At 41.9% G+C, this 13889-nt stretch overlaps 1 protein-coding gene across 2 annotated transcripts in view; it reads right to left on the bottom strand.

The window, feature by feature from the left end:
* The window catches only part of RTF1 (RTF1 homolog, Paf1/RNA polymerase II complex component), a 63543-nt gene extending 49654 nt beyond the window's left edge, over positions 1-13889 (bottom strand). For both annotated transcript variants that reach the window (XM_036445506.2, XM_036445497.2), the window contains exon 1: positions 13668-13889. In XM_036445506.2, coding sequence (XP_036301399.1) covers positions 13668-13874 — 207 coding nt within the window. In that variant the 5' untranslated portion in view covers positions 13875-13889. The remainder of the gene's footprint in view (positions 1-13667) is intronic.

Below are 13889 nucleotides of genomic sequence, written 5' to 3' on the forward strand. Positions count from 1 at the left end.
GGATGTGCCCGCAACCAATGTATATATGCCCTTGACCGGAATCGAACCTGGGACCTTTCAGTCCGCAGACCGACGCTCTACCACTGAGCCAAACTGGCTTCGGCGGCAAAGCCCTTCTTAACAGTGTGAAAGATACCCTTTCAACAGTTGAGAATTGTATAGAAAGCTATTGGGCAAACTCATGGCAAGGCTACCCTTTTGCTTATTTATTTGTCTATTTGTTTATTTATTTATTTATTTAGTATATTTTTATTGATTTCAGAGAGGAAGGGAGAGGGAGAGAGATATATAAACATCAGAGATGGGAGATAATCATTGATTGGTTGCTTCCCGCACACCAGACACGGGGGATTAAGCCTGCAACCCAGGGTTGTGCCCTGACCAGGAATGGAACCGTGACATTTTGGTTCATAGGTCAATACTCAATTACTGAACCACACTGGTTGGGTCAGGTTACTCTATTTATTCATTCATTCATTCATTCATTCATTCATTTATTTATTTATTTTGAGGTTACTCTTTTTAGTTAAGTCCTTTATGTTCTACTAAGGGCTCATAGTACACCTGAACAGACAAGTGTACAATGGAAAGGTCTTTCCAACAATGCGTACATGAAGAGACCATCAGATTTGCTACTATGGGGTTGATTTATCCAATGTCCATGCTAAAAAAACAAACAAACGCAAACCAATGTAAAACTGATTCTTGCACAGGGGGAAGGTCCTTCTGAAGCTTTTGCCTGCCTGCTTCTCTGTGCCACACTGATTGAGACAATGTTTCTGTGTGTCCAGTGGTTCTCTCTCACTATCATCCTTGTATTACATCTTACCCAGTAAAAATTGTCCTTATTTATCTTGGCATTCCTCTAGAGTAGTGGTTGGCAAATTCATTAGTTAACAAAGCCAAATATCAACAGTATAACGATTGAAATTTATTTTGAGAGCCGAAAACTGACTTCTGCGCATGGGCCATGAAGTTTCAATCACACTGTATGTGTGCGCCCACACGTGGTATTTTGTGGAAGAGCCACACTCAAGGAGCCAAAGAACCACATGTGGCCCACGAGCCACAGTTTGCCGACCACAGCTCTAGGGGAATGGTAGTATGGAATGCCAGCATGGAATATCAAATTTAAATTGAACTTCAAGTTTTGCTTAAAGTAATGCCAATGCTCAACATACTATGTGTATGGCTGTGTAGAGTGCCATACCTGGCTTCTAGGGCAGTTTCATTGCTTAAAAGCCATATTTTACATTAAACTAGACTGCCAAGACTGAGACCCTTTAATTAAGAGAGTCTAACTGAACTAAGGTAATGTTTATTAAAACAATACTATTCTGGTTAAAATTAAAAATCTAATCCATGAATATGTGAATACTTAAACCTTAAGATTTAATTCCCCCACCTATCATTCACAACTAGAGTGCTTTTTGTGATGTCATATCAGGATCAAACTATAATAGAGCAACTGAGCTCCCTCTTACTTACTTAAAGAAAACTAAATCTCATCTCTTTAACCAAACCTCTCATGACCACATGAAAGCGGGACACATATTTTATACCCTAAAAAAAGAATAGAAATTCATATGGACAAAGCTGAGGTTTTCATAGACAATTAACATACGAGCTTTTTTTTTTTTTTTTTTTTTTACTTATTCATTCCACAAATACAACTAATGTAAGTAATTACTACCAGCTAGAGTGACCAGACATCCTTGTGTGTGCAGGACTGTCCTGGTTTTAACACTAAAAGTTGTGCATTCTGGGAAAATCCTCAGTTCCGAGCAAACCAGTATCTACCAGTACCTACTACCTACCAAGCACTGGAGAGACAGTCACGAAGAAAAGATACAAAGGCCCGAGCAAAGTGGCTCAATGATTGAGCATCGACCTATGAATCAGGAGGTCATGGTTTGATTCCCAGTCAGGACACATGCCTGGGTTATGAGCTCGATCCCCAGTGGAGAGTGGGGAGTGCAGAAGGCAGCCAATCAATGATTCTCATCGTTGATGTTTCTCTCACTCTTCTCCCTCTCCCTACTTCTTTATCTCATGGAATTTAAAGGAGTGGGGACATACAACGAACAAGTAAAGAAACAATTAATTATGTCTAGTGATAGTATTAAGAAGGAAGTGAATTGAGTGACTAGGACACCGATCTGTGATTGGATGGCTGGGGAGGTTTTTCTGAGACAATGGCATTTAGGCTGAGACTCTGGGAGAGAAAGGAGGGATGCAGTGTTTTCGACAGAAGTCTCCAAATGGAATAGCCCGGAAGCTGATAACAACTTGTTCTAGTCAAATACCTGGAAGAGAATCAATGTGAATGGAGCTTAGCAGGCCAGGAGAAGGAATGAGGTAGGTCAGAGCTAAGAAGAAACCAGATCATTCTGCAGTTTATAAAACAGGACCAGGAACCTGGCTATTATTTGAAGGCAATGGGAGCCATCAAATAGATTTAAGCAGGGGAGTAACAGTAGAAAATAGTTATCCATCTCCAACATAGCCAACTTTTAATAGAAATAGTTATTGAATTTCTCCAGGGCAAACAGAAATTAGGACAGAGGGAAGCTCACTGGTGGGGCTACGAGCTGAGTGCAACCGTCTCTCTACCCCATGTCCCCTGGGAAGGTCTGAGACTAGGGCCAAGAGCGGCCTAACAGGGCCCTCCCCAAGCTGCAGCGAGGTGCCTGGGGGAAGTGGAGGCAATTAAAAAAGTCCTCAGCCCAATGGCACACAATAAGACCTAGGTGACCCCATAGTACTCAGCCAATGAGGAACCAGAGGAGGGACTGGATAAACAGGCTGTGTTAGCTACATCAGAAGTGCCTGTACATCCAGGTACACCTGCTCTCGAGAATGTATTAAAAGTCTTGTTTTCGCCATACTTCTGTCTCTGAGTCTGTTATTTGAATTCAGATAGATGAGCATTTCTCACTTAACCATCCCTGGAAGGTTTTTAAAAAAGCAGTCTGACTGACAGAGGATCAGTCTAGAGGGGCCAAGGTGCAAATGCAGAGAGGAGTCAGAAGGAATCCACAGCAGTATCAGAGTGGACGGTGACCTGGCAAAGGTAAGTAACCACAGGAACAGAGAGAAGTGGGAAGACTTAGAGATACTGAGGAAAGAGTAGTAGTTCATAGAGGTTTAAATTTGAGATTTAATACCTATTCTTTCATATCACAATTATTGAGCCTTAGCCCATTTTCCCCAGTGGTTAGAGTATCAACTCTCAGACTGAAGGGCCACAGGGTTTGATTCCAATCAAGGGCAGGTACCTCACTGCAGGTTCCAGTCAGGGTGAGAGGCATTCAATCAATGTGACTCATATCAATATTTCTTTCTCTCTGTCTCTACCCCTCCCTTCCACTATCTTTAAAAATCAATGGGAAAAATATCTCCAGGTGAGGATTAACAAAAATAACATTAAAAAAATTGTTGGTAGAGGAACATGCTTCCAACATAGGGAGACACTGGTTACTTTTCAGGAGTAAGGAATGGAAACATTCTATAAGTATGTTTTTGGGACATAGGGGTTTCTGTTTTGTTGGAACTTTTCAATAAGAACGTACTATTTTTATAATAAAAAAATTAAAACAATGAATATATAATTTAAAAAACCCTTCTAAAGTAATTATTCCAAAGTGGCAATATAATAATCCTTTATATTCCCATGATTGGCACTAAAAGTGGGAACTTGCCCTTCAAATTTCCAGCCAATTATTTATAATTGTAAATAAAATACTGAGTTATATATTTATATAATACAGAATTGCCTGGCCACCATGACTCAGTGGTTGAGCATCAACCTATGATCCAGGAAGTCACAGTTCAATTCCCGGTCAGGACATATGCCCCATTTGCGAACTGGATCAATGATTCCCTCTCATCACTGATATTTCTCTCTCTTCCCCTTCTTCTCTAAAATCATTAAAAATATATATTTTTAAAAATAAAATAAAAATGTACAGAATTGATAAAATAAAATCAGTTTTCAACCCATTCAAAATAAAGGGTACGTAAAAGTTTTTTGTTGTTGTTTTTTTTAATAATTCTACTACTACTACTACTACTGTTACTGGTTTTTGCTTAGCTCCCTATTCTAGTACATTTTCTAACTAATACACATTTTTACTCCTTAAAGAAGGGATTTTATTACAGCAGAGGGGCTAGAGCAAGAACCCCCAAACTGACACTATCCCTTACAACGTGATCTTGTTGTAAGCAGGTTAGAAAACTTGGTAAGTAGCAAAGATTTATTATGTGCCTACTTTGTGCCAGGCAGGCATTATGGACATCTCACAGACAACTTTAAACTCCACAAAACTTGCCGAAACCGGTTTGGCTCAGTGGATAGAGCGTCGGCCTGTGGACGGAAAGGTCCCAGGTTCGATTCCGGTCAAGGGCATGTACATTGGTTGCCGGTACATCCCCAGTAGGGGGTGTGCAAGAGGCAGCTGATTGATGATTCTCTCTCATCGATGTTTCTAACTCTCTATCCCTCTCTCTTCCTCTCTGTAAAAAAATCAATAAAATGTATTAAAATTTTTTTTTAAATAAATAAATATACTCTACAAAACTAAGAGTGAATTCATGATCTTCACCTTTAATCTTTTATTTATTTAATCTTCACCTGAAGATATTTTTTACATTGCTATATCGAGAGTGAAAGGAAGGAAGGTAGGGAGGATGAGAGAGAGAGAAACATGTCCACTGGTTGCCTCTCCCACACCACAATCAGGGGTGGGGAGCAAACCCACAACCCAGGTAGTACCCCTGACCGGGAATCAAACCCATTACCCTTTGGTGTGTGGATCAACCCTCTCTCTAATCACTGAACCACACTGGTCAGGGCATGATACTTACCTTTATTTTTATTTATTTATTTATTTTCCTTCACCTTTAAATCTGATCTTCCTCCAGGATTCCCTATCTCATATCAGAGCCTCCCCATTCTCACCCCAACATCCATCCAATTAGTCAAGTCCTCTCAGTTTTATAAACCCGAATATTATGTCCAATCAAATCTACTTTCTGTTGTCTCTATAACTACCATACCAATCCAAATCAGGCATTCATTCAACAAATATTGACAGGTTGTCTGCTTCATGCCAGACATTGTTCTAGGTACAGGGATGCTACAATGAACAAACAGCTGCCCTGGCCAGGTACCTCAGTTGGTTAGAGCCTTGTTCCCATCCACCAAAGTTGCAGATTTCATCCCTGTTCAGGTCATATACAAGAATCAACCAATGACTGCACAAATAAGTAGAACAACAAATGAATGTGGGTTTTTTCCTCTCTCTCTGCCTTCCTCTTTAAAATTAATTTAATAAAAAATTTTCAAAACACACACACACACACACACAAACAAACAAATAGTCTTGCCCTCCTGAAGCTTCCATTCTAGTGAAGCTTCTCTCACCTGGACTCTTCTACCTGCCACCTAACTGGTGCCAGATTATTATCTGCATAGCAGCCTGGACAAACTTCATAAAAAGCAAATCTTAAATCTTAACACCTCTTTCACCTTAAAAATCTTTCAATGATTTCTCATTATCCTCAGAATAAAGTCCAAAGTCCTCAACATTGCCTACATTGCCAGAAGCTTTAAACTTCTTTTTCCTTTTTCCCCCCTTTAAGCTTTTTAGCCCCAGCACACTGTACATAAATTATATCTCATGATCCAGTATACACGTACATGCATATACATGAAACATGTTTCACAAAACAATACTTATTACTATTTGATGTTTTCTATTAGATTCAACTTAATTTCTATTCTTTTTTAAATATATTTTATTGATTTTTTACAGAGAGGAAAAGAGAGGGATAGAGAGTTAGAAACATCGATGAGAGAGAATCATCGATCAGCTGCCTCTTGCACACCGCCAACTGGGGATGTGCCCGCAACCAAGGTACATGCCCTTGACCGGAATCGAACCCGGGACCTTTCAGTCTGCAGGCCGACACTATCCATTGAGCCAAACCGGTTTTGGCCATTTCTATTTTTTTTTAATATATAAATATTTTATTGACTTTACAGAGAGGGAGAGGGGTAAAGAGTTAGAAACATGGATGAGAGAAAAACATTGATCAGCTGCCTCCTATATGCCCCCTACTGGGGACCAAATCGGCAACCTAGATACATGCCTTTGACCAAAATCGAACCCGGAACCCTTCAGTCCCCAGGCCGAGGCTCTACTCACTGAGCAAGCCCAATTAAGGACTTCATTTTTAAATATATATATTTTATTGATTTTTTACAGAGAGGAAGGGAGAGGGATAGAGAATTAGAAACATCAACGAGAGAGAAACATCGATCAGCTGCCTCCTGCACACCTCCTACAGGGGATGTGCCCGCAACCAAGGTACATGCCCTTGACCAGAATCGAACCTGGGACCTTTCAGTCTGCAGGCTGACACTCTATCCACTGAGCCAAACCAGATAGGGAATTCATTTTTATTTTTAATGCTGGCTGTGATCCACTAAACTGGGTTTTCCACCCTCAGAGAGCCATACAGCAAACTACTTCTACAGCTTCATTTATACCAATTTCAGTAACTGCTTTCAGTTTCATGAGAGTGCTAGGTCCTTCCTGCCTCAATGCTTTTGTACTTGTTGGTCCCTCAACCATGAACCCTCAACACTTCCTTGTACTTGACAGTCTCCTAATCTCCTTTTCCCTACCATATATTCCAGGTCTCAGTTTAAATGTCACTCCCACCAGCTAGTATAGGATCTCTGGTCGTACTCTCACAGTATCCTTGCTCTTCCTTCATACATAGTCTACAGTGAAATGACTCTGAGCAATGCTTGCCCCTGCCCCTCCCTCCCACTCTCTCACTCCCCTCCTTTTAACTTTCAGTTTAAGCTCCTTAAAGACAGAAACTTCTATTTTGTTCACCCAGTAATCCTAGTGCCTTGCACTGTCCAACACATTTGTTGAAAAATAAATAACCTTGTCCAGCCAGTGTGGCTCAGTGGCTGAACATCAACCTATGAACCAGGAGGTCACGGTTTGATTCCCAGTCAGGGTACATGCCTAGGCTGGGAGCTCCAACCCAGTAGGGGGCAGGCAGGAGGCAGCCCGTCAATGATTCTCTCTCATAATTGATGTTTCTTTCTCCCACCCCCTTCCTCTCTGAAATCAATTTAAAAAAAGTATTTAAAAAAATAAAATAAATAATCTCTGCCCTTGGGGAACTTATAGTCTAGGAAGGGAGCAAAAAAAAAAACACACACAAAAAAAAACCAGACTGGTGTCAAAAGATGGGTTTTGAATTTTCCCTGAGAACCTCTCTTGAGTCACATGCAACATTAGATGCAACATTATGACACAAATGAAAAACTTTACAAGTCAACACTGACACTTCTCACAAGTTCAGCCTAGACTTTAAACTCTGCTCTAAAATATATGTATATATATATATATATGAAGCACAACTTCTAAATTTCCCAACTTTAATGGAGAAGGTTTATGGAAGGTACCTTATAACACTGACATTTTAAAAATATATATATATATATATTTTATTGATTTTCCACAGAGAGGAAGGGAGAGGGATAGAGAGCTAGAAATGTCGATGAGAGAGAAACATTGATCAGCTGCCTCCTGCACACCCCCTGACTGGGGATGTACCCGCAACCAATGTATATGCCCTTGACTGGAATCGAACCTGGGACCTTTCAGTCCGCAGACCAAGGCTCTATCCACTGAGCCAAACCGATTTTGGCACACTGACATTTTTTACATATAATGTCTAAAAATAATTCCTAGAAAATACTTAGGGGGGTTATTTTTCTCAAAGACAAATTTAATTATTGCTACTTTACGAAGGATGAGCAGAGAGAAACACGACATGAGAACTTGATCATTATTTTAAATAAGAAAGGAAATTATTAAATAAAGGGTACCAATAGGCATGTAGCTCAATTTTTTTTTGAGGAAGGCACAGAGTAAAGTTTTTATAAATGCTGTGTTAATCTGTATAAGAACTGATTCCTTTATTACCTTGGACACTTTTCATTTTCTAGGACCCACTGCATAAAATAATGCCATAAAAAGTGACACACAAGCCGAACCTGATTTGGCTCAGTGGATAGAGTGTCGGCCTGCGGACCGAAGGGTCCCGGGTTCGATTCTGGTCAAGGGCATGCACATTGGTTGTGGGCACATCCCCAGTGGGGGCTGTGCAGGAGGCAGCTGATCGATGATTCTCTCATCGATTTTTCTAACTCTCTATCCCTCTCTCTTTATCTCCATAAAAAATCAATAAAATATATCTTTTTAAAAAGTGACACACATGATCTTCATGGAGGCACATGTTAGAGTAAAAAACTTAGGTTTGCCTTGAATTGTTTTGTTGTTGTTGTTGTTTTCCAAGAGGCACCAAGAGCAAATATCTTCATGAATTGCAATTTTTAATGTTAAGGAAAGGATGTGACCAATAAAAAGGTTTGGCTCAGTGGATAGAGTGTTGGCCTGAGGACTGAAAAGTCCCAGGTTCAATTACGGTCACCAGCATGTACCTCGGTTGGGGGCACATCCCCAGTAGGAGGTGGGCAGGAGGCGGCTGATAGATGTTTCTAACTCTCTGTCCCTCTCCCTTCCTCTCTGTAAAAAAATCAATAAAATATATTAACATGTTGCTATCAGGTCACATATTAAAGAAGAAATCCTTCAAATTCTCTAAATTTTGAGTTTTAAAAAGCACTGAGTTAGCCGAAACCGGTTTGGCTCAGCGGTAGAGCGTCGGTCTGCGGACTGAAAGGTCCCAGGTTCGATTCTGGTCAGGGGCATGTACGTTGGTTGCGGGCACATCCCCGGTAGGGGGTGTGCAAGAGGCAGCTGGTCGATGTTTCTCTCTCATCGACGTTTCTAGCTCTCTATCTCTCTCCCTTCCTCTCTGCGAAAAATCAATAAAATAAAAAAATTTTTTAAAAAAGCACTGAGTTAAAAAAAATATAAACAACTTCTATTCAGTTACTACATACCTCTTGCCCTCAAGAAAAAGGCAAAAAAGGAATAGGCCTCAATAAAAAGCATCCCAACAATTCAAATGACCACAGTTCTACAAGAACCAGCATCTCTGCCACCTTAAACATCTCTGTTAAGTTTCTTCAATTATACCTGAACATATTCTGACTGAGATAGGAAGTTATTTCTCTCCCAAATACTTAGGAGTGTCTTACTAAAAATATTAACTTGCCTCCAGATAGTGGTCTCAGTTATTAACATAAATAAGAACCTGAGCTGTATGTGGTAAAAATGCAATGTCCAGGGTTCTATCCCCTTGAAGGTCTGACTCAGTAGCTCTAGGATGCCAATCCCTGCAAAGTACCGCATTTTTCGGACCATAAGACGCTCCGGACCATAAGACGCACCAGTTTTTAGAGAAGGGAAATGAAGAAAAAAAGATTCTGAAACAAATAGTGTCCTAAAATATTTTATGTGCATTAAAACCCAACATCACAGTCATAAACACATGTAATCAACCCTGTAAAGTGTAAAGTAAACAGCAGCATTTAGAACCATTTTAGAGCCGGGCAAGCACACAGAGACCACACAGAGCCGGGCAAGTAAAAAAACTTTTTTTTTAAAGTATATGTGTAGGCTATATTTGGACCATAAGACGCAGGGACTTTTTCCCCCCACTTCTGGGGGAGAAAAAGTGTGTCTTATGGTCCGAAAAATACGGTATATTTTGAATAAGCATACTAGGCAGCTTCTGACATAGGTGATCCTCTTCTCACCATCAGAAAAAAAACATAGTACAGCCGAAACCAGTTTGGCTCAGTGGATAGAGCATCGGCCTGCAGACTCAAAGGTTCCAGGTTCCTTTCTGGTCAAGAGCATGTACTTTGGTTGTGGGCACATCCCCAGTACGCGGCATATAGGAGGCAGCTGATTGATGTTTCTCTTTCATCGATGTTTCTAATTCTCTATCCCTCTCTTTTCCCCTCTGTAAAAAAATCAATAAAATATATTTTAAAAAGAAAAAAAACAGTGCAGAACGCTCACCTGCCTCACCTCCCAGAAGGACCAAGCTGGAGAAAATATTTCTGACATAACAGCTTAGATTCTCATCTGGAAACCCAGAGACAAAGGCACTCTTTACTAACTGTGCTCCACTATCTCACTAGACACTCAGAGATTTGTCATAGTTTTTTCTTTTTCATAAGGACAATACACAAGACAGCAAAAACGATGCTATATCCCCAATGAAGACCCAAAACTGGATGGAGCAGCCCAAGGCATCTATTAGGAGAACCCAGAGTATATTTTTGTTCTGAGGATTTTTAAAAAATTGATTTTAGAGAGAAAGGGAGAGAGAGGTGGAGAGGTTGAGAGAGAGAAAAACACCTATCTGTTGCTCCATTTATAGCCATATGTTCATTGGTTGATGCCTGAATGTGTCTGGGGATTGAACCCGAAACCTTAGCATATGGGAACAAGGCACTAACCAATTGAACAATCCAGACTGGGAGTTCCGAGGATTCTTAAAGAACCCCAAACCAGGCTGACTTTGAACTTCTACTAATAGCCTCTGGTGAAAGCTTCTGGAGGGCAGATATCTTTCTCTGATTCTCTGACAGCCTGGGACAGTGCTGAACAGACAGACAGACTGAAGGCACTGGTGCCTCTCTTAGGATGTGCAGGGAAAGGGAGTTCCTATCTGATAAAAGAAGGTCAATGAGTGGCGAAGAGGAGGAAGCTTTAGTACAGTTTCTGGGTGGCATGGCTCAGTGGTTGAGAGTAGACCTATGAACCAGGAGGTGATTGTTAGATTCCCGGTCAGGGCATATGCCTGCTTTTCAGATACAATCCCCAGGAGGGGCACCGACCACAGGCAACTAATTGATACTTCTCTCTCATATCTCTCTCTTTCTCCCCCTTCTTCATGTCCTCAGGTGATGATAAAAAATAAAAATAATGGCCCAGCTGGCTTGGCTCCCTGTTGAAGCATTGACCTATGAACCTATGAACAGTTCAATTCCTGTCAGGCACAGGCCCAGGTTGTCAGCTTGATCTCCAGTGCAGGGAGTGCAGGAGGTAGCCTATCCATGATTCTTCCTCATCATTGATGTTTCTAGCTCTCTCTCCCTCAGGCTTGCTCTCTGAAATCAATAAAATATATTTTTTAATGTATTAGGTATTACTTGCACATTTCATGCTAATTTCTTTTTACAAATAGATAGTTGGGTTTAAAATTGCAATCCCCTCCAACTCCAATTCCTATTTCAGAAAAGTTCTGCCTACCACAAAAGGAAGATCTCCACTCATTTCATTTATCAGATTCTGTGGGAAATCACTCAAGACAAAATAATTAAAATAATTTGCTTAGTTTATTCATTATCAGAACAGGTATCTTAAGAGTGCTTTCCAAAGGAAGCCCTGAATAATCTTTATAATTGGTGTACCGATTTTCTGTAATCAATGTCATTTACAAACATAAATTGTAGCAACATGAAAAATGGCCATAAACTTTGCAATATGAAAACTTTAAAGACAAACAGATTATGTTGGTAGTGGAAAGAGTATAAGCCTTGTTATCATGCAGATCTGGGTCCAAGTTCCAACTCTACCACTTACAACTTGTGTAAATCTCGATAAGTTACTTCTTCAATTTTCCCTTTCTTCATAAGTAAAATGGGAAAAATGATACCAACTTCATAATTTAAAAACATGACAATGTAAATAAAACACCTAATTAAGATGGTCAGTTTACCGTAAGCACTATGTAAATGGTATCTGATGCTATCATTTAAAATATCTGTATTTCTACATTGGAAAATAGTAAAAAAAAGAAAAAAGGGTTCTAATTCTAAGCGTTGGTCGAAAATGATCAACCAGCCCAGCCAGCATGATTCACTGGTTGAGCTTCGATTTATGAACCAGGAGGTCACGGTTAGATTCCTGGTCAGGGTACATGCCTGGGTTGCAGGCTCCATCCCCAGTGTGGGGCGTGAAGGAGTAACCAATCCATGATCCTCTCTCATCATTGAAGTTTCTATCTCTCTCCCCCTCTCCCTTCCTTTCTGAAATCAATAAAATACATATTTTTAGAAAAACAAAATTATAACCAAGTTTTACAGTCATAATTTTTTTCCCTCTTGGCTGCCATGGCTCAGTGGTTGAGCATCTATCTATGAACCAGGAGGTAACGGTTCTATTCCCAGTCAGGGCACATGCCTGGGTTGCTGGCTCAATCCCCAGATAAGTCAATAAAACAAATTTTTAAAAAAAATTTTAAAAGAATATATATTTTTAATTTTTATAAATTTCAGGAGCCTTTTAGTGAGAATATTTTCAACTTAGTTTTCAATTCCTATCCCAAAACAGTTCTGATAGTTCTCCACAGGCCTTATACTTCTCCACTCCCATTCCACCATTTTCAAAACAGCTCTCTTTTATTCAACCTATCTCCTGCCTCTCCTCTTAAAGTCTTCCTATTTCATGCTCCAATGTTTTAGTCCTGAGATCTCCGGCCTACTACAAAAGACCCACACCAAATCATCTATACAAAAGCTTTATTTGCATTTGCCTGTACCAACACTCTTACAAATACTTGATCCTTATAACAGCTCAAGTTGATATACAAGGTCGAAGTTATATCTAGATTTTACAGTTACGACCAAAGATACATTGCTAGAAAACAGCATAGGCCAGCCTAGAACTCAAATTTTCAGATTCCAAGTTCAGCACTTTTCCCAACTCAACTTATAAAGCTACTACTTCTTGCATGTTTTCTTTAAATCATTTATTCACAAAACATAGGGGAAAACCCTCTTTGTATCTCCTGGTATCACAACAGTACTGCTACAAAGACAGCTTCCTCCGACAGTATTTTCAAACGATCCCAACCATTAAAACCAAAAGTTGCTTTTAACAGTTCCTGCACAATCTTCAACTAAGTAAGAACGCTGGATGCTGCATGAAAATGGCCAAGAGGCCCCGGCCACAGTCCCTCCATATCGCCCTATATTTCTCCATCTCTGCCCTCTTTCCTCCTCCTAAGAGTTTTCTTCAATCTGACATCTCATCAGGGGTCCTCTCAACCTCGAACGACTCAAGTTGCCAAATGCGAAATCCGTGCGCGCAGCTAAGTCTCCCACGCCAAGCACCGCGGAGGTTCCCTGGGACATTTAGGATGTCATCCCTTTACTCCGTCCACACACCTGTCTGAAAAACTTCATCTCCCAGAGCCCGCACCTTCGTCGCCATCCCACCCCCAAAGCCCCACGCTCACCTCTTGCACCTCCTCCCAAACCTCCAGCCTCCTGGGTTGGCGGGCGATACTTCCTATCTCTCCTGGACCAGATCGCCTGGCCTGTAGCCCGCCGCCCCGATCTGGACCCAGCAGACCACGGACCCCTCCGGTCCCCCGAGCCCGAGGCCCACCAGCCCGATCCCCCTGCCCCGCCTCCCCGCCCAAGGCGCCAAGTACTCGGGGCTCCTTCTCCAGGCCCCGGCCGGGCTCCGAGGGCCCCGGGAGCTGCTGGGAGCATAGGGAGGAGGAGGCAGCAACCGTCAGGGCACCGGGCGGGCCGGGCGCTAGGGACGGGTGACCCCGGGCCCGGCCGGCTCCCAGCTCCCGTGGCACGGACTCAGCCCGCCCGCCCGCCCGCTCCGCCGGCCCGCGCCTTCGCGGCCTGCCCTCACCTGATCCAGGTTTTCGTCGCTGCCGCTGTCCTCCGTGTCCGAGTCGATCACCACGCGGCCTTTCCGCTTCTTCACCATGGTGGTCCCCCGGCTCCCACGCCGGACGCCGCCCGGACTCCCCTCTAGCCCGTCTGCCAGTGGGACAGCCACTGCCACAGCCACCGCCGCCGCTGCCGCTGCTCGACCCACACAAAGGCGACCGCGCATGCGCGCTCCGCTCCG

This window comes from Pipistrellus kuhlii, unplaced genomic scaffold (assembly GCF_014108245.1).
Source record: "Pipistrellus kuhlii isolate mPipKuh1 unplaced genomic scaffold, mPipKuh1.p scaffold_m20_p_1, whole genome shotgun sequence".
Classification (NCBI taxonomy): domain Eukaryota; kingdom Metazoa; phylum Chordata; class Mammalia; order Chiroptera; family Vespertilionidae; genus Pipistrellus; species Pipistrellus kuhlii.